Genomic DNA, 18,890 nt, shown 5'->3' with positions numbered 1-18,890 from the left:
GTCATTAGAATAGCTAAAGAATTTTTCATTTGATACATGAGAAATCAGAGAAACCAGAGGGAAGAGAAATGAAGATAAAAACATGAGAAATGAGTTTTCTTTGAGAACGTTCTTAATCTTTCATCCCAGAGCAGAGGAGGCCTCATGGCAGCTGCAGCTTCTCACAGGGAGCTGTGTCAGGGGAGGTTCAGGGGGTCAGGGAAAGGCTGTGCCCCACTGGGCAGTGGGCATGGCCCCGAGCTGCTGGAGCTCAAGAGCATTTGGGCACCTCTCTCACACACAGGGTTTGGGTTTGAGTGGTGCTGTGTGGAGACTGGGCTTGCAAGGAACCCCCAAGGACCACTGGATCCAACACAGTATATTCTATGATTCCAGCATGGCAAGCTTTCTCAGATTGAAAGGGAGGGGCATGTGCGTCCCTTGGTATGACATATCTATACATCCATTTTTTAAGGTCAATAAATATGCATATTCACTTTTCATAGTACCACACAATTGTTTTTATTTCTTGTATGTGTTCACAGTAAGACTGCTGAGAATGACTTGGGTAGTTACTTTTACAGTGGTTTGTTTCAGAGGCTTACCCTTGTTATTCAGAATTTACACACTGATCTACTTACTTAGAAGCAATCAACATCTCTTAATTAATAAGTAAGTTTAGGAAGGCCATAACATAATACTGGGTTTTACTTAACTGCTTATAAACAATTCTACAACAGTGATGTAAAATTCTTTGTTTTACGCCCGTGTTGGATTCACCTAGCCATAAAACTGATGAAATTAAGAGTAATTGTCAAAATGCAAATTATATTCATGTTAACAAAAGTTTAAAAATCTGTTGATCAATTCCTTTAATCTTTAAGTAATTGATGTATTTCATACTTTTTTTTTCTTGCTAATGATTGAATTTCACATTAAGCATAAAAAGAAAGCTATAGATTAGGTCTGTAAGACAAAGCAATTACACTGTGCTTTGTCAGTGTATCTTATCAAGTAATTACAGATTTCTGTTGAGCTTTGTACAAATAATTATTAAAGATGATTCTTTGAGCCACAAGAGACTATGCTTTTTCAGGATAAGGAAATGTGAAGCATAGATCGAACTTATTTTTAGGACTTTGCTGCTTTACTTAATACTAATTATATCTGTGATTATATCTAAAAAGTTACCATTTAGAACTTTATACTGCAATTCATCTTACAACATAAATTTTTAGTGCCCGTTACAGGCAAAACTCTTGTCTCAGCTGGATAAAGTTTGGATTGATTAGAGTGGAAATTCATTTCTTTGATGACTGGGGAACTCGATACACTAGGATTTAATGAAAAACCTCTGAAGAAAAATTACTTATTTCAGGCTTCCTTTTCAAAGCTTTTAATCAGACAAAATTAAAGTATCACTCTGAATGTGCTTCAAGTATAAACAAATAGTGTGCACATTACTAACAGGGGGCCATGGGGACCAAATTTAAAACAGAGCAAATATACATCGCAGCAACAAGTTTTAGTTTTTTTAGGTGGGAACTGCATTTTAGAAAAGACAGAGTTAATGAATGCTCTTTTCTATTTTTAGCATAGATAAAAATTATTTATTAGTGTATGAAATGCTGTCTTAGAAAGCTTGGAAATAACAATTTGAAGTAATTAAGCCACTTAACATATTAATAATTTCTCCAGCATTACAGACTCTGAGTTTTGAGTGATGAAAATGCATGAGCTGAAGTGTTAGCCTGTGTATGTATTTGATATGTGCATAAAAATATGGTTTAATGGTACTAGTGTTCAGAATCTCTCCCATTCTTTTAGTTTACCATGCACTTAAGGTCTATTTTTCTTCATTTGCCTGGCTTTAAAAATAACACACTCATTTTATCATTTAAACAGGCCATCACACCACATGGACTTTTCATCTTATTTGGTAAGATATGTCAAATATACCTTTAGAAACTACAGGGCTAGAGTTCTTTTTATTTAAGTGGCAAGTGGTAGTTAATTAAACTTCAGTTAAATTTCTGGTTTTGTCCAGAAAATGCACAAAAGAATGTGCAGGTTTTAAATGATGGTGTTTTGAGCCAGTAGCTGAAAGACACAGGTACAAAAGGACAGAATTGTTGCAGTTTCAGAAGAATTTCAGAGTGTGTTCTGATTTCTTGACTACAAAGAGTGGCAAAGCAAAGTAAGATGAAAAGGTAAAGGTTGTCTCGGAGGAAATGTGCTACAGAACTGGCGTATTTGTCATTTGCAGGGAAGAATGTTGACACAGTAGTGCTTTAATACTTCTCTGTTGAGAGGACTTTTAACACCTGCACTACTTAACAGATGAACATAGACATGCAATTTTATGACTGACATTCTGCTTATTGGTTTGTTTTTTTCCCTCCTATTTCTGAGCCTCAAAAAATAATATACAAGCTTGAAATATATTCTTCATACTAATGTTCTAATCAAGCTGTTTAATGGGGTGATTGTTCATCGTTAAGCAGATTTTAGTGAAAAGTGACAGACTTGCACATGTGCTTTTTGAAGTAATACTCTGGACACATTTTCTTTCTGAATTTCCACAGGTGCTTTTGGTGATGTGCTTCGTGTGAAGATCATGTTTAAGAATAAAGAAAATGCTTTGGTTCAGATGGCAGATGCAGCCCAGGCTCAAATAGGTACTGATTTTAAAGGCAGTTATGGTCCTAACTATCATGAATATGATGAAGTTCAGTAATTTGCCTTCTGTCAGTGACTATCATAACCAAATTAAATCCATCATTGTGAACTCTTCTATATATGAACTTTTGCTTTCAAATGTTGATATTGATTGGCTTGCTTTGATGTAAACAAATGATTTGCCTATTGTGGTACAAGTCTTAATCTGATAAATGTTTCTATTAAAAAGTTGTACAGTTTTCCTGTAGTTTATCATATTAATAAATCATACACTTTTATAAATCATACACTTTTCATATACCTTACCTTATATCTAGCTGTTTAAGAATAATGCTGTTTTGCATTTCCATTGCGTTAAATTGTAGTGATAGGAAGGGAAAAAACTTAGCCCATTTTGTAGAGATGGAGCTTGCTCTTTAAATTGAGAATGTGAAATCTGTCAGTAAATGGAAGGCAAGAGCAGTATCCAAAGAACCATTTTTAGTTCCCCTCTGACCATCTCTTTTCATGTCCAAATGATATTTCCACTGATTAGCTATCAGCTACTTGAATGGACAGAAGCTTTATGGGAAGTTCATGCGTACAACTCTTTCAAAACATCAGAGTATTCAACTCCCTCGTGAAGGAGAGGAGGACAACGGTCTGACAAAGGACTATAGCAATAGCCCATTACATCGCTTTAAGAAGCCTGGCTCTAGGAACTTCCAGAATATCTTTCCTCCATCTGCAACCTTACATCTCTCCAACATCCCGTGAGTACCAATGTGTATGATCTTCTTGGAAAGATAATGTTTTTTAGGCTTATGTATATATGGGCTGAAAGTTATTACTCTTCATGACAAGTTTTAATAGAGCATATATTTTCTTGAGCAAATGTATTTTTTCACATCTGAAGTTCTGTGTTATAAATTTTCATGGAATATTAAAGATATGCTTTTTGAGAGCTACACTGCATCAGATTTAGGATTAACGTTGTTATGAAATGTTGATACAGTTTTTAATCATTCTAACACTTTTTAAAGAATGGTCTTCACAGCATTCAGGAAGCTTACAAAAAGGGAGTTATTAAGAAAAAGTTATTAAGAAGCATATTCTCTAAAATTGAAGCAACCTTTTTTTCTTTGCTTGAGCATTGTCAACAGTGTGTGACAGCTCAATGTAAATTTGCACAGGCTTTTTGTGTTCTCCAGCTATTGGGGGGAAAGGAAAAGGAAGAAAACAATAGGATTTTGTTCAAATCAGAAAAAAAAAAAAGATGATATAGGATAACTCTGAAAGGATACTTGGAGTAAAATATACTTTCAAAATAGAAGATATGTGAAGTGCATTAACAGTAATTAAAAGACAAAAGTATTTCAGATGCTACCAGTTAATTTTTATGATTTCTGAATTTGTCCAAGGCAGGAATGGGATGAAAAGCAATAGATTGTGTCTGGAATATTTCTGGTAGCACAACGCAGTGCTAAATTGTAGAGTCAAAGCCAAGATGTTTGAGCTGGGCTAGTGTTAGTGGGGGTGTTACTAGATGGTTAAATTTAATTTAGTAGTAAGAACTCGCAGTGTGATACTATTAGACTGTGCGCTATTACAGATTGAGCTGATTTTCATTTGTTTTGTTTTTACGCAGGCCTTCTGTTTCTTTTGATTATCTTAAGAGTCTTTTTGCACGTTCTGGATCTACTGTGAAAGCCTTCAGATTTTTCCAGTAAGTTCTCATGTAAAAATGCTGGAAAGTCGTTCATCCTGAAAGATGGCTAATTGCTTTTTGGAGAAATGCCATTTGTGTATAACACTGTCTATAGGCAAAAGCTTAACAGCTTGTGACAATGCTTATGCTAATTCTAATCTTAAAATTTTTAATCATTAAATGAAAATGTTATGCTAGACTAACTAAATGAAAAATTGTACATTTGTTCAAAGTCAGGTAAGTTTAAGGAAAGTGAATGTAACTCCCGCTTCTTTGGAAAGAATTACAAGACTTGTACAAGTAAAATGTCAAGTAAAAGATTACAATGAATCTGTTCTAGCATTCACTAAGATATCTTGCTATACTGTTTTGACATGATCACATCTGCTAGAATCTCTTATACAGAGGCAATACCTGTGTTTTCCACGGGGTTTTGAGGCATATTTCTAAGTGTTTTTATTGGAAAACAATGTTACGGAAGAATGGCTTGGCTGTAGGTTATCAATCAGCAAAATTGATACAATTCTGTTATTTCCCTGTTTTATGAGGTGCATTACTAAATCTGTTTCTGTCACTGCACCTGTATTTTGTGTAGAAAGAACTTTATACAATGTGGCTAAAAAAATACTTATATCACTCTTTTTGAATTGACTACTACATTGAGAATTTGGTTCAGATTAATAATGTTTTTTGTCATACTTCAGGAAAGATTGCAAAATGGCTCTTATCCAGCTGGGCTCTGTGGAAGAAGCAGTTCACGCTCTCATTGATCTTCACAATTATGACCTAGGAGATAATCATCACCTCCGAGTTTCCTTCTCAAAATACACAATTTGACTTCTGTGAACAGTCCTCTTAAAACTGTTTTGGAGTTTTGTTAATATTATCAAATAGAGACTGAAATTGCTGTGACCAATTCTGCCTCTTAAAAGAAAAAGCTCGTTTATACACACAACAAAGAATTAGGGGATAATCTTTTCTGATTTCAGCTGCCAGTATATGATCAAATCTTACTGTTAATCAGTAAAAAGACTATGTTTCTTTAGAAATAATATTTATCATCGTTTCCTATTTTAACTTTACTTTTGAGAATATATTTTTAATTTTTGTTTTAAATTAGCCTTATGAAATATTTTACAGTGCTTTTTCAATATACCAAACTGAGAATGTTTCTAACAAAATGGTAAATCCACCCTACTTGTATGAAACACTGATTTGAATGTGAAATAGTGCTTGGCTTTCTTGAAGAAACCAAGCACTGATTGCAAATGCCCTCTGAACAGTATTTATGTTACTAGAGTGTGTGTTCACACTTTGGCAAATCTTTACAATAACTTTTTTAAAACATAGATTTTGTGCTGTTCATATGGTATAAATTATTAGAGGAAAGGCAGTGCCTTTTCTTAGTGGAGAAAAAGATGTTTGATGAGTTTCTCCAAGCTATGACATTAGAGTCTTAGCTTGACTTCATCCTGGAATAAAAGTTTGATGTGCTATTTTACTATGAAGTGATATTGTGTAATAGTATTTTGAAGAAAATAAGAGGAGAAAATAGTCCTGATTTCAAAGAGTTTTTTACATTTCTTTAAAGAATAAAATGTTTACAATCTTGTAGAAAATATTCAGGTCTGTGATGGCTTAATGAATTTTTAAGAAGTTATTTTTGGTAAGGTCATCTTTGGGGATGAAAAATTAAACCTCAAGAGTTTTTTGTACCAATGAAGTTACTGAGTACTTACTTAATTTCTTATTATGTGCCTTACTGTGTGCTTATGACACAACAGCTTTGAGTTTTATCTGAAGCATCTTGAAAAGTGTAGTGTGGGCTTTTAAACCCCTCCCCCCGCCCCTTTTTTTTTCCTGGTAAATATTTTCTCAACTGCTACTTTTGTGTTTCCTCTGCTCTGCTCTCCCCTGTCCCCAGTAATATTCTAACTTCTAGTTTCTGATGCTTTAGTATAGAGATAGGGTAGAGGTGCAAATTAAGTTTAAACCATTATACAGTCCTGTAGTCCTCTTTGAATTTACCTGGTTGCAGTTGTCTGATACCTAAATTTGGCTGGAAAAAAAAAAAAAATATATATATATATATATATATATTTATTGGAGTTGGACACAATGATCTCTAGAGGTCCCTTCCAACCCCTACAGTTCTGTGATTCTGTGATATATGTATTCAGAAAATGCCCATTTCTCTTTGGAGAATGAGCTGTGATGCAGTTAGACTTTGTATGGGAAGCAGATATGAATATTACTGAATTTCTGTCATGAAAGAATTCTTCTTTTTTTTTTTTTTTTCTTTTTTCTTTTTAAGGGCTACTCCTTTCAGAATTTACCAAAAACACATCACTTTTTAAAATGTGGCATCATTACATTTGCTTGTTTATACCTATTGCAGAATTTTTTGCCACTCTTTCATTTTTTTTTTTTTTTCATGATTGTTATTAGTTGTAAAATTTCTCCTACCTTTGTAGAACAAAGGGTATAATTCTGGAAATATCTGAGTGTTTTGGAGTAGGCTTCTTCAGACTGTTACTCTAAATTACTTCTGTAAGATCAGTGATATACTCACTTGCCTTACTTTAATATCTGTAACTTGAGTTGAAGCAGCTAATCATACTAAAGAAGGTTCCAGGTCTCTAAAACAGAATGAAGGCATTTGACTGTAAGTAAAATGCTGACTATGTAGGTAGATGTGTAGAATCAGAGCTCCCAGAGCGCCCTATTAGAAAATATCATCTTCATGTTTTTAGCAAAGTTCCATCTTGTAAGAAGCCTTGTTGAGAAAGGTCCTATCTGCACATGAACATGATACCTAATTTGTAATTCATGTCTGTGTTTAAACTTCTTAGCTCTCATGTTGATAACAGTTAAAATAGTTGCTAGGAATGTCCCCCGTTACTCACATAGTGGTTTGTTAATACTGAGACATTATTCATAACATATGATTTATCACTTTTTTTAAAAAAAGAACTACAGTTAAAGAGCAGAGCAATCATCCTAGACCTGAATGTAATTCTAAAGAGGAGAAATGGAGCCTTAATTTGAGAATGAATATTGACACACATTGTATGTGTATTCCATATCACCTTATAAATGTATACAAACATACAAATTACATGCCCTTTTAACTTGTTGATTCTAATGGCACTTAATGCTTAAACAAATGTGAAGGGATGAGAATGTACATCTTTTTCACAAAAAAAAAAAAAAAAAAAGAAATACTCTTGTTATTTTGCCTTAATGTTAGAACTGATGTTAGCTCTGAAGTATTTGCAGTTTGAAATGAGGAGGCCTACAGTTTAAGCTGCCAGATTAGTAATAGATACAGATTTGTAATGTTAGAAAAATCTGGATAGTAGTTATTTCTGTTAGGTTTTTTTTGTTATTTTTTTTCATGACATATTTTTCCTGTATCTCTTTTGTCATTATCTCTGTTTCTTTAACTGAATCATTCTTGTCAGCTTACATGTAAATTTATGTATTTCTCAGCAATGCTGCCTCTTAAAGAGTTGTGCTTTAGAAGTGTAGATGAGCCTCAAAAATAGCTGCACATCTTATTGTTTCTGTAACAGAATGATGGTACTAGATAAGGCTTGCTTATCTCATTCAGTATTCTGCCTTGAATAATTAGAAGCAAAAATGTTACTATTGCACTGTTAGTGAAGGATAAGGACAAAATGAGTGATTCGTAATTGTGCTTGACTCATCAAAACCACTATTGCATCTCAGTTTGGGAATCTCTAAAGAATATGAGCTCAGTACCTCTGAGAAGAGCAGGCTTTATTTAATAGATTCTTATGCTGAGGTAGGTTGAAAATGAAACTCCAAAGGCCTTAATCTCACTTCTCCCTGGGATTAGGGCCAACCACTTGGTCAGAGACATTCCTAATTTCCCACCTAGCAATATGTTGCCTACTTTATTACAGCACAACTCCCTGAAAGATTCTGGCTTCGTCCTCACTATACAGTGGTGTTAAGTTATTAAATGTAGGTTTATAATTTCTTTAATATTAATTATTAATTTCTGTTTAAGTCACTTGTGTAGCATGCTGTAATATGTAACATGGAAAACACCGGCGCTTGAATTGTGATCACAGCTATCAGAAATGGATGAGGGTAGAGTCCTCTTCCTTTGTGTATTTTAAGTCAAAAATGAGCCTTGGGTTACTTCCAACTCCTACTTTTGTTTGATGGCAGCACATTAGTTCGAAGTGTAGTAAGGCATTCTTAACTCAGGAGAGAAACTTGGTGGCTTTTCAGATGACCTGTAATACGTTGACTAGTAGTAAAGGTTCAGCTTCTTTGAATTACTTTAAATGCCTTGGAACACTGGCTGAAAATTTGACTTTTCGTTTGATTTGGTTGCACTGTCTGCTGGTACTACATTTCTATATTTTGTGCTCTTAGATAGACTTATGTCTTTTTTTTGTACTTCAGTTACTCCACGGATCTGAAGAGACTTGCCTATATGACACTTTCTGTGCAGGTGTTGCCACCTGTTTGTGTACAGAAAAAACTGTTTACCCATGCTGAAAAAAAAACCCACAACACAACAGGTGCATCTTCTCCTCCTCAGATTCATTTATTTTGACTTATAACATAAAGAGATTCAGGTATTTTTCTGCTAAGGATGCAGATCTATTTCTTGTGATTGTATACAACTAGCATGTACTGCTGTTCTTCAAATGCTTTCAACTTTTGTCCTGGTCTGTTTTTATCTAAAGCAGATCTATCACACTTAAAGTTTTTACTGTTGTGCTGAAAAGATACTGTTCAGATTACACAGTTTTTCCTTTATATTTAACAGTCTTCTAATGATTTCTTTGCTCTGTACAAGACTTCACCTGCTCTTTTAGAAGAAAATCCTAATGGTTGAAAGTTGTGAATTATTTCATGAAAGAATGGAAATATTCTCAAGCATTTAATATCAGGGCTTGATTGTGTGAGGTGAGTGGGATATAACATAAAGCGGGACCAAAGTTTATGTGCCTTCAGTAGTCCTGTGTGCAGTGTTTTCTCATATCTACTTCTGTTTTGTGTGCAATAAATACTCTGGTTTTTTTCCCTTTTCGCTGGGAGTTGCATATTTATATTGTTTAGAGTGAAAGTTGTCCACTAACTATACAGGCCATCAGTTATAACTTCAGTACAGATTTAATGATAAAATTGTCTTCACTGCTGCAGGTTTGGGTTCATATTTTGGAGCGGCATGCTGCAGAATGCCAGAATCCAAGCATAATCCACATATTTCCAACCTGAATAGTGACAATAGTTTGTGACCCCGACAAGGGAAATGCTTACATAGCTGAAAGTCCTTGACAGATGCTGAAAGCTTTCGCATTAGACTAATGTCATCTCATTGCTGTAAACAGTTTTTCAGTTCCTGGAAGCTGTGTTACTTATGATGAGTGGGAATCTAACCACTTAGTCTATTCTAAGCACTTTCCAGTTTTCCTTGAGCATGTTATCTGCTTTCTGCAAAATTTCAACCTAGAACTGCAGCAGCAGACAAAAAGTTTACTAAGCAATCAGATTCTTGTATCAGAACATCACCTCATTTTCTGACCAAAGACTGGCTATACTGGTTTTAGTGATACATTATGTGAAAAATTTTCTCTCAAGTTCCTCTCTGAAGGGAAAACCCAATGCAAAGTGGCCTTTACTTGCTGTTTGTTGATGAAACACTTAGTCCATAAAGAAAATGAGACTGTAATGTGAAATAGTGCTGTAGGCAAGGGGTTAGTGGACTACTTTTAGTACTGTATCCAAGACGTTCAAAAGCATGGTTAGAAGTTGTTGAAATTCCTTCATTTTGCATTATCTGTTCACAAAAATCCCTTTTCAGATTATAAGAACGTGGTTCCAACACAAGAAAATAATGTAATCTTTTGTAACATCTTTAAAAAAAAGAACAAACAACTGGTAAAAATGGCTTTAGTGGGCAAATGAAATTGTAAAATGGTTTTATATAGAAAAATCAATTGTCTTGTATGATTTAATAAGAAACAGTTTCAACTTTCACTTGTAAAGCAGCTTCTGGCATTGAAGGAAAAAGAATCCATGTTTGCTGATATATAATATGTGCAAAGAAGATGTAATATTAAGAAGAAACCCTATTTTCTAGTTGTGTAGTGCATGGTTAGTTTGAACTTGTTTTGCTGCAATATATTGTTTCATTTAAGTTCACATATATGCTGATTAATTGATACCTATACCTAACTTCCTAACTCTAGTTGTTATAGCATGCCCTTTAATAAATTACATCTGCACTCTGAATTTTTCCTGTGTTCTTGTCTATTGCTTTGCTGTTGTTTTTTTCATCTTGTGCAACTAATAATTTTCCACTTTTTTTTTCTTTTTTTTTTTTTTTTTCTTCAGCAGCCATGGCTGTCTAAGCAAAAGCACATTATATCAAATGTATTTTGGGAGGACTAATATAGTTGAAGTTAAGCAACACCTTAACAGGGTAGGAATCCTCATTTTCAGTAGGATGGAAATAACTCTGAGCTATTTCAGTGGTGGAAGACTGCTTCATTCTATGAGGCAGAGATGAGACCCTTCAAGCCCTGGGGTTTCATCAATGAGAAATGTTTTGTGTTCTCTTTAACATGGCTGCGCTCTTTTGTAGCCATAGGAATCAATTCCGTAACTCTTGCGCACAGATTTCCAAAACTTAAGTACTGGCTGAAAAAGGTGCTCTGCTTTTAGCTTCCTCTGCCTCAACTTTGTGGTTGCTTCTCTTCCACACTGCCTGCTTGTCCTTCTGTGTGCTACACAACAGTAATTTAGATCTAGAATTGATGGTAAACAGGCAGGAGTCTAAGCGACTAAATACAAGCATTGAAGTGACGAAAAAAAACGTAGTGCCACTTTGCTGAGCCAATCTGCAAATGTTTCATTGTCTGTTACTGAGTCCAAGGTTTAGCAGGTCTTGAAGAATCAGAAGTATCATAGGTATACTTAATGTGAGGCTGAGTCTCACAGGTAGGAATCCAGAGCACTGAACAAAGCTAGTGTAAATTATGCCATTATTGATCTCTAAACAAAGGTGGCTTTGCGAAGAGAAAAACTGAATTCAGTTTAGAGGGGATTGCAGCTTTGAGCAAAATGCTTACACTGTGAAGGCTTTGTGTGTTCTTCCCAGCGTGACGCTTCGTTTTTGCCCTTGGTGCTAACTTTTGGCTAAAATCTGGCTTAACTTCTTTGGCCAGGTCTGCATGAAGCACACTAAGATAGTCCTCCTCTTCCCTCCTTTTCAAATCAAAAGGTAATTCCCATCTCAAATTCATACCTGCTCGCAAGTATTTGCTTTTCCCTGGACAGTTAATATGTCTAAATAGATACTGTGTCTACCTTTGAAAGTCCTTTCTGATGTTCAAGAGTCGATCCAAACTTTCTCTGCAAAGTTTCATCTGCCTGACAAGCAGCGTTTGATCTAGTACTCCTTCCAAGAACTCAGACTTTTTGGACTCAAGAACAAGGTGATGCTGGAATGCACATAAACTCAAGTCTTCCTTGGTTATGCAGCATATGCAAGGCTCTGTCTTCTCAGACTACATAATGGATACTTTCCATGCCTGGAAAACGCAGAGCTAAGCTCCCAGGAAAATCAGCTACCTCAAGGTTCTAGTTGAAGTAGTGCCTTCCCAGACAGACCAACAGAGAGATTCCAAAATACATCTTTATTGAGGTTAGTGTTTCAGTTTCAAGCTCATGATCATTCCTGCTGCTTAAGCTATGTCAGCTGAACAGTGTAATGCCTCCAGGTGCAGTATGTTTCACTTACAACCAGTAGGTGTTTATATGACAGAATTCTGACTTTTAATGCAAGTGTTAAAATGATTTGATTGAAAAGACAACACAACATCTTCTGTAGGACTTGGCATTATATATACTCTGTAAAATATTATTTCAGCTGCAGTTTAACAGATTCTCATGTGCATGCACATTACCTGTATGCTGAGGAATCTACAGTGGATTATAATGAGAGTTCTCTTTATTTCTTTGTTTTTATCTCCAAAGCACAGCTTTGTCTAAAAGCCATGCTACTCTAATGCTGGGAAGCTTCAGAGGAAAACTGGCTGAAGGCTGTGGGATAATGCTTGCAGCTCTGTGATGGGATGCAGTTTCTGTTTCTATCCTGTGTGCTACCTACTTCTCAAATGATGCATTTTGCTAATTCTGCTTGGTAAGTAAATGTCACCACTTAAAATTCTGATCTTGCAAGAAGAATGACTTTTAAAGTTATTTCAAAAGGAAGAGAAATCAGGGTAGTTCTTCTGTTCACTGCTGTGAATTCCGTGGAAGGCCTGGGCAGCACTGCCTGCAGCTCTTGGTCACTGCAGTGTGGATGGGTATTGAAGTGGAGGGTTGTGGGATCTTTTCAGATTGGAAACTTTTGGTTAAGTAAGGAGAAAGGACAGAAATCAGTGGGTTTAGCTCTTAGCAAAGAACACCAGAATGTCACTGGCTGTTTTTTCATCTCTTCTAACCTGTTCTTTCCCTCTACACCTGTTCCCAGTTCTCTCCCATGTTCAAGTAGCCCAACAGCAAGATGATGTTCTGCAGCTCAGATATAAACTGTTCATGAGAATGTCATTTCTATCTATGCAGAATTTAACAAATCTGATCAACAAATTTGGAAATACCTTGTAAATCATGTATCTATGATTCCTCATTTACAAATCTGTGAAAGGAGTTTTTCTATTCAGCAGCACACTGAGTTTTCAGAAGGGCTTTGGTAGCTGAGTATTCTATCACATATATTGATTGTAAGTTGTTCCTACAGTTTTCTTAATTTGCAAATTGCTGCTTTGTGTGTTTTCCTTTTTATGTGCTTATGCTGACTGGATAGCTTCAGGTTCTTTCTTGCTGAGGCACTAATTACCTTGTCAAGAGTATAAACAGTCTTAATGTTCACATTTTCCCCTTAGGTGTTTCAGTAAGTTTCAGAAGCCTTCATAGATGCACTTCATTGGTCTAATCGCAGTTTTAACCAGGTTGAAAATCAGTTTTAAGTTCATCGATTATAGACTCATAGAATCGTTGAAGCTCAAAGGACCAAAAAGATCATCCAGCCCAACCATCTGCCTGTATCTGTGACTTCAGTAAGTGTCTTGTCAGCAAGAAGTAAGGGGTTGTGCCATTCAAGGTCTTATGTTTAAGCTTCTTACAGGACAGGAGCTTTTGATATTAATTCAACCACAGCAACATAAATATTAATACACAGCACCATGCTGTGTGATGTGATGCTAAGAATTTTTATGTATAATTTTTTTATTTTTTTTATTTTTTTGAGGAAGCTTTTCTACTACTGCCTATCTTTATCTTCAGCTGTTACATAAGCTGCTTGTTATTCTGTGGGGCTTATATTCTCCTGCCTTTATTTTATGGAAAGAGTGGACTTCTTAGATAGGAAAATTTTAGTCAAATTCCTTGAAAAATATTTTCACCATCACTGTGAACACCCATCATACAGAAAATAAAAAGATAAGCACTGAATTATTTCTGAAAGGTCTGACAGAACGATCAGATGTTAGCAGTAACATCCTGTCTTGCCTGGGATATCGTAGTTGCCTATTGTCTCACATAATCTAGCAGGAAAATCGCTGATAATTTTGCAGACCAATTGCACAGCTGAAGGTTCTGAACACGTGTTGATAAATTCTGCTGAGTAATCTTGAATTTTATCCCTTCTACTGCCCAGGATCCAGTGTAAAGAATGACACTCTTATCCTTAAATATACATCCCTGTTCATTTAACCAGTAATGGGATCATGTCATCAGCCTAACTACATAATACTCTCTGCTTATGACATGGGAGACTGGGAGGAAGTCACTTACCTGGATCTAAATAATATGTTAACAAACACTGGTTAATCCTGAAACAGTTTTAAGTTGGGATATTTGATTTATATTACTCCATAAAAATCATAGGATTGGTTTGGGTTGGAAGGGAAGTTTAAGATCATCTGGTTCCAGTCTCCCTTCTACCTTGCTCTAGACCCAGAAGGATGAAATACCTGTATTTCAAAAGAACTAAGTAATTAAGGTAATTATAATTAGACAGTGAGATGGTATATTGCGTAGCAGAAAAAAATACTTGGTCTAGCGGGGGACTAAATAGGAAGTTATCATTTAGTTACCACAGACTTGCATTGCTTGAATCTCAAGTTCTTCTGATGTACTTGAAGATCCTCAAGAAGGCTAGTGAGTATTAAGTGGGAGTACCTCCCACTTAATAACAGGGCTGTGTAGTAACTGTATGTTACCCACAACAAATCAATTTAATTGCAAGACCAAAAAAGTAGCCTAGGAACAGCAGTTGCTGATGTATCAGATGTTTACTAACTACTTTGGCCAGGTTAAATGTGGTGGAATCTTCAGGAATGTAAGTCATCCGTGCGTTCCCCAGGAAGATTACCAAGTTTTAAACGTGTAGTTTAAGATTTTGATTCCCAGTATTAAATGTTTATTACAGGTCAATGTGTTCACTTAATGCATAACTGTACTTGGTATAAGTGAGAGCTGAATTACTTTGGGATTAATACATACGTATATATATATTGTAGTTCTGAATAAAATTTGTGCTCTAAAGCATGAATTCCTAAGATCTGTAAGAATTCCTACCTTGAGATAAGCTCTAATGGATAAATATAATTCAGGGACTATTAGAAAAGCACAGTTAATAAGCATTATACTTTACCTATGTGGAAAATTACAGCAAAGTGGTCAGACTGTCATTAAGGGTCATGTTTTCCATACAAAAAGTTAAAAAATAGAACTAAAAAGGCAGACTAGTTTGTTTCGAACTATGATGTCCAAGCTGTAGTTATTTTAATTTGGGCATAAGACATAATGCCACTATGTGATTCTGCGCTTCCAATGTGCAGATATCTTGAGTGTCTTCCTGCCAGTAATGCTGTTCCCCCTTGTCCTGTCGCCATCAGAGCATGGGAAGTCGGTCAGCACACACACTAGAAATGCCGGCTGTGCTGTTGACCCTCAGGCTTTTACTAGACTCTCTGCTGTGCTGTCCCAGCACGGGCGCGGTGTGAAGGCCTGAGGGAGGCCATCCTTGCTCCCCAAGGATGATGTCAGCACCAGGCCACTGTGTGCCGCACCCTCAGCCCCATGAGGTGGTGACCGTGATGTCACGGTGGTGGCAGGGAGCGGCCATTGTGACCCACAGGGCCAGGAGCAGAGCTAAGGCTGCTGGGCTGGGGTTCAGTGCGACCTGGTGTGGTGTGGAGAGAGCACTGACTCTCTTGTTTCTCGCCAACGATGCCGAAAGTGTTCAAAGGGAAGAAGGAGGCCCCCAACTCTGGGGAGCCAGGTGAGAGCACCATATCCCTGCACACAGCTCCCCACTGCTGGGCTGCTGGGGGTCTGCCTGTAGCTGGGAGGGGAGGAAGGGGTGAGCAGGGGCTCCCCAGTGCCGCGGGCAGGCAGGGCCCCTCTGCTTGGGCCCAGCCAAGCTGTGGCTGCCCACTGGGACCACTGGGCTTGCAATGCCCCCTTCCCCTCCAGCCCTGCCCCTCAGCAGGCACAGCAGGCCCTGCCAGGTACTCACCGCTGCTCACGGTTGCTCTCTCCTTCCTCTGCAGTGTGCGTGCTGTGCCGCAGGACACAGGTCAACCCAGACATCTGTGGGGAGACATTTACCAGTGGTGGGCTCTGTGCCCACCAGTTCTGCTTGGTGAGTTCCCTCAAGGCCTAGGGCTCCTGCCAGGGATGCTTCCTTCCTTCCTGGCCTCACGTGATCGCACTCTTTTCTCTCCTACAGTTCTTTGCCGATGGCCTCTTGGAATGGAGAACCCCAATGGGAGGCATTTTGGGCTTCTCCCTTCATGCAGTCCAGCGCGCAGTCCAGCTGGCGGACAAGAAGGTGAGGACCTGAACTGAACAGGGAGCTTGGTGCTGGCAGAGGCTCGCACTGGCTTTGTCTGGACCCAGAGAAAGCAATTGCAGCCCTTCTAACCGGCTCCGGGACAAAGTCCCACCACAGCAGACAAGCCTCTGTGGTGGGACTCTGTGCCCTGCCCAGAGAAGTGGAGTCAGCCATGGAGGCCCCGAGCCCTCCACTGATGGGGACTGGTCTGCTCTTTCCAGTACTGCTTTGTCTGTGATGAGAGGGGAGCCACCATCAGCTGCGCTGAGACCAGCTGTGAGCGCAGCTTCCATCTCCCCTGCGCAGAGGATGGGGAGTGCGTCACCCAATATTTTGGGCAGCACAGGTAAGGGCTGGCAGCAGCATCCAAGTTGCCGTCCCTCCCTGTTCCTCCCAAGGAGGAACCCGCAGCAACACCTCCCAGCATCCTGCCCGAGCCAGAGCCAGAGTCCAGGCCTGGAGCTCTTTCCTGGTCCTCTGCGCTCCTCACAGCACTTCTCACTTTGCCCATCCCTTTCTGTCCTCCTGCCCAGGTCCTTCTGCTGGGAGCATCGCCCTGGACAGGCAGCAGAGGCAGCTCCATCTCACAACAACATCTGCGTCATCTGCCTGGAGCCTGTGGGGGACAGCACGTCCTACCACACCATGATGTGCCCGGATTGCAAACAGGCCTGGTTCCACCGGGGCTGCATCAGGGTAGGAGCTCTATCCTCGCCCTTTGAGCACAGCCGGTGCTCAGCAGTACCCAGCCCTGCTCATGCTCACACTGCTTGTGCTTCTCCTGCAGAAACATGCCTTGCACGCTGCCACCATGCGTTTTTTCTGCCCTGTCTGTGGAGGAAGAGCACAATTCCGGTCCAAAATGACCACACTGGGGATCCAGATCCCAGTCAGGTTGGTGTCCTTCTGCCCAGCTCTGCAGACACTCGGGCACAGGAGCTGTGCCAGACCCGGCAGGCCAAGACCCTTACCATCCTGCGAGCATTGGTCTCAGCTTCATGGAAAAGCTGGGAATGAGCTCAAGGTGGATGAGCAGGGATGCCCCAGATCTGCCTCACACCTGCGGGACTCATCACATTCCCCCTGTTCTCTGGCAGACGACCATCTTGGTGGGACGATGAGGAGTACCAGTTGCTGCGAGAGAGGCACAGGTGGTGTGATGCCCGCATGTGCATCTACATCGGAGGCAGGGAGAGGGCACAGGAAGCAGGGTGAGTGACCTCCACAGTCCTCTGGGGCTCTGCATGGGATCTCAGCCTCACCACAGGCTGGGGGAGCAAGGACTGAGCACCAGAGCCGTGCCGGCTGCTCTCTGCCTTGGCTTGCTTTGTCCTCACAGCCACAACCCGTTTGCTTCCACAGGCCATGGCAGCTGCTCCTCTGCAGCTCCTGTGGATCAGAAGGCACACACCGCTACTGCACCTTCTGGGCCACCAATGGCAACAGCTGGGAGTGCGACACCTGCGCTGGTGCAGGCACTGGTAAGAGACAAAGAACTGCATGCCGTGGGGCCGGGGCCAGGCAAGGCCTGGCAGCGGGTGCTCGGGGTGGCCTTGCCCTTGCCATGAGAGATGGCAGCCTGTTCTGCCCTGGGGCTGCATGTTCATCCTGCTAACCTTCCTGTCTCTCCTTACAGCATCCCACCTCAACTCTGACCTTGCCAGCCCCAGCGCTCCCAGCCAGATGGTACTGGGGCCATCCCACAGCACCTCGGGACCTGAAAACATCAGCTCTGGTCCTACCAGCCAGGCAGCAACTGGCCCATCCTGCACCTCCCATCTGCCTGAGCCCACTGTCCAGCCCGATGTGCCTGCAGCAGAGCAGGGGACAACCTGCCCAAGTTTATCTGCGGGGCAGGACACCACTCAGCAGTTCCAAGGACGTAGGAGGAGGAGACGGGCACGAGCTGCAGGTGCTGAGACCTGCTCCAGGAGCCCCACCAGACAGAGAACAGCGCGGTCCTCCAGAAGCTCCCCAGCAGCTGCACGCACAAAGCGTCCCAGGCAGCGGGGGACCGGCCGCACAAGGAGCCGGTACCCATTGCAAGGCCGGGCCACGGGCTCCCAGAGTCAGCCCAGAAGACGTCGTGGACGCAGCTGTACTGCAGCCAGAGGTGCTCAGAGCAGGTCCCGCACCTCGGCCACACCAGCGGCATTGAGGTCCTCGAGGGCTTCCCCACTGCCTGCACGCCGGAGACAATCCAGGCAGCGAGGGCGAGCCCACACTCGAAGACGACCCCCAGTGGGACGTCGGGCTTCATCTTCCCGCAGCCGGCCCCGAGGAGTCCGTGGCAGCCGGAACAGGCAGCGGAGAACGACCCGGGCACAAAGCCGCTCCCGGGTCCAACAACATCCCCACAGCCAGTCCCAAAGACGGCGCAGAAGCGGCCGTGTCCCATCCCAACGTGGCTGTGGTTCCAAGCGGCCAAGAAAGTAAACCTTGAAGACAGTCCACTAGAGCTAACTTCATCCTTCAGTGGACCAGCCCGGGCACAAAGACACTCCCGGGTTCAACATCAGAGTAGACATCCCCACAACCAGTCCCAAAGGCAGCGCAGAAACAACCGTGTCCCATCCCTGCGCAATTTTTGTGATTCCAACATAAAAAAATAAACCCTTAATATACACCCTACATCTTGGCTTCATTCTTCTC

The 18,890-nt window shown here is 40.3% G+C and overlaps 2 protein-coding genes across 10 annotated transcripts in view; both read left to right on the top strand.

Moving 5' to 3' along the window:
- PTBP3 (polypyrimidine tract binding protein 3) overlaps window positions 1-10,624 on the top strand; it is a 49,255-nt gene extending 38,631 nt beyond the window's left edge. For all 5 annotated transcript variants that reach the window (XM_015849860.3, XM_015849859.3, XM_015849858.3 and 2 more), the window contains 5 exons: window positions 1,885-1,918; window positions 2,565-2,657; window positions 3,194-3,410; window positions 4,286-4,363; window positions 5,050-10,624. In XM_015849860.3, coding sequence (XP_015705346.1) covers window positions 1,885-1,918; window positions 2,565-2,657; window positions 3,194-3,410; window positions 4,286-4,363; window positions 5,050-5,182 — 555 coding nt within the window. In that variant the 3' untranslated portion in view covers window positions 5,183-10,624. The remainder of the gene's footprint in view (window positions 1-1,884; window positions 1,919-2,564; window positions 2,658-3,193; window positions 3,411-4,285; window positions 4,364-5,049) is intronic.
- A 1,197-nt stretch (window positions 10,625-11,821) lies between these two features.
- Window positions 11,822-18,869, top strand: LOC107306577 (E3 ubiquitin-protein ligase PHF7-like). 5 transcript variants are annotated; one of them, XM_085528823.1, is made up of 11 exons: window positions 11,822-12,038; window positions 12,371-12,536; window positions 13,282-15,683; window positions 15,955-16,046; window positions 16,134-16,235; window positions 16,460-16,584; window positions 16,772-16,934; window positions 17,026-17,132; window positions 17,336-17,449; window positions 17,601-17,719; window positions 17,875-18,869. In XM_085528823.1, exons 3-11 carry the CDS (start codon window positions 15,632-15,634, stop codon window positions 18,672-18,674), a joined length of 1,674 nt encoding a protein of 557 aa, XP_085384949.1. In that variant the 5' UTR covers window positions 11,822-12,038; window positions 12,371-12,536; window positions 13,282-15,631; the 3' UTR covers window positions 18,675-18,869. The 5 variants fall into 5 exon arrangements, with proteins under 5 accessions (XP_085384949.1, XP_015705342.2, XP_015705341.2 ...); XM_015849856.3 differs by having other exon boundaries at window positions 11,822-12,536; window positions 13,282-13,455; XM_015849855.3 differs by having other exon boundaries at window positions 11,822-12,536.
- The last annotated feature ends 21 nt before the right edge of the window (window positions 18,870-18,890 follow it).

Source organism: Coturnix japonica, chromosome Z, assembly GCF_054131305.1.
Source record: "Coturnix japonica strain WE chromosome Z, WE-NBRP24, whole genome shotgun sequence".
NCBI lineage: Eukaryota > Metazoa > Chordata > Aves > Galliformes > Phasianidae > Coturnix > Coturnix japonica.
The sequence above is the reverse complement of the archived record's forward strand: the minus strand, read 5'-3'. Positions and strand labels throughout refer to the sequence as shown.

Coding starts and splice junctions, on each gene's coding strand:
- LOC107306577 (XM_085528823.1), top strand. CDS start 15,632: ATGCCGAAAGTGTTCAAAGGGAAGAAGGAGGCCCCCAACTCTGGGGAG. Junction 16,236..16,459: donor TCCAGCTGGCGGACAAGAAG/GTGAGGACCTGA, acceptor TGCTCTTTCCAG/TACTGCTTTGTCTGTGATGA. Junction 16,935..17,025: donor TCCACCGGGGCTGCATCAGG/GTAGGAGCTCTA, acceptor CTTCTCCTGCAG/AAACATGCCTTGCACGCTGC.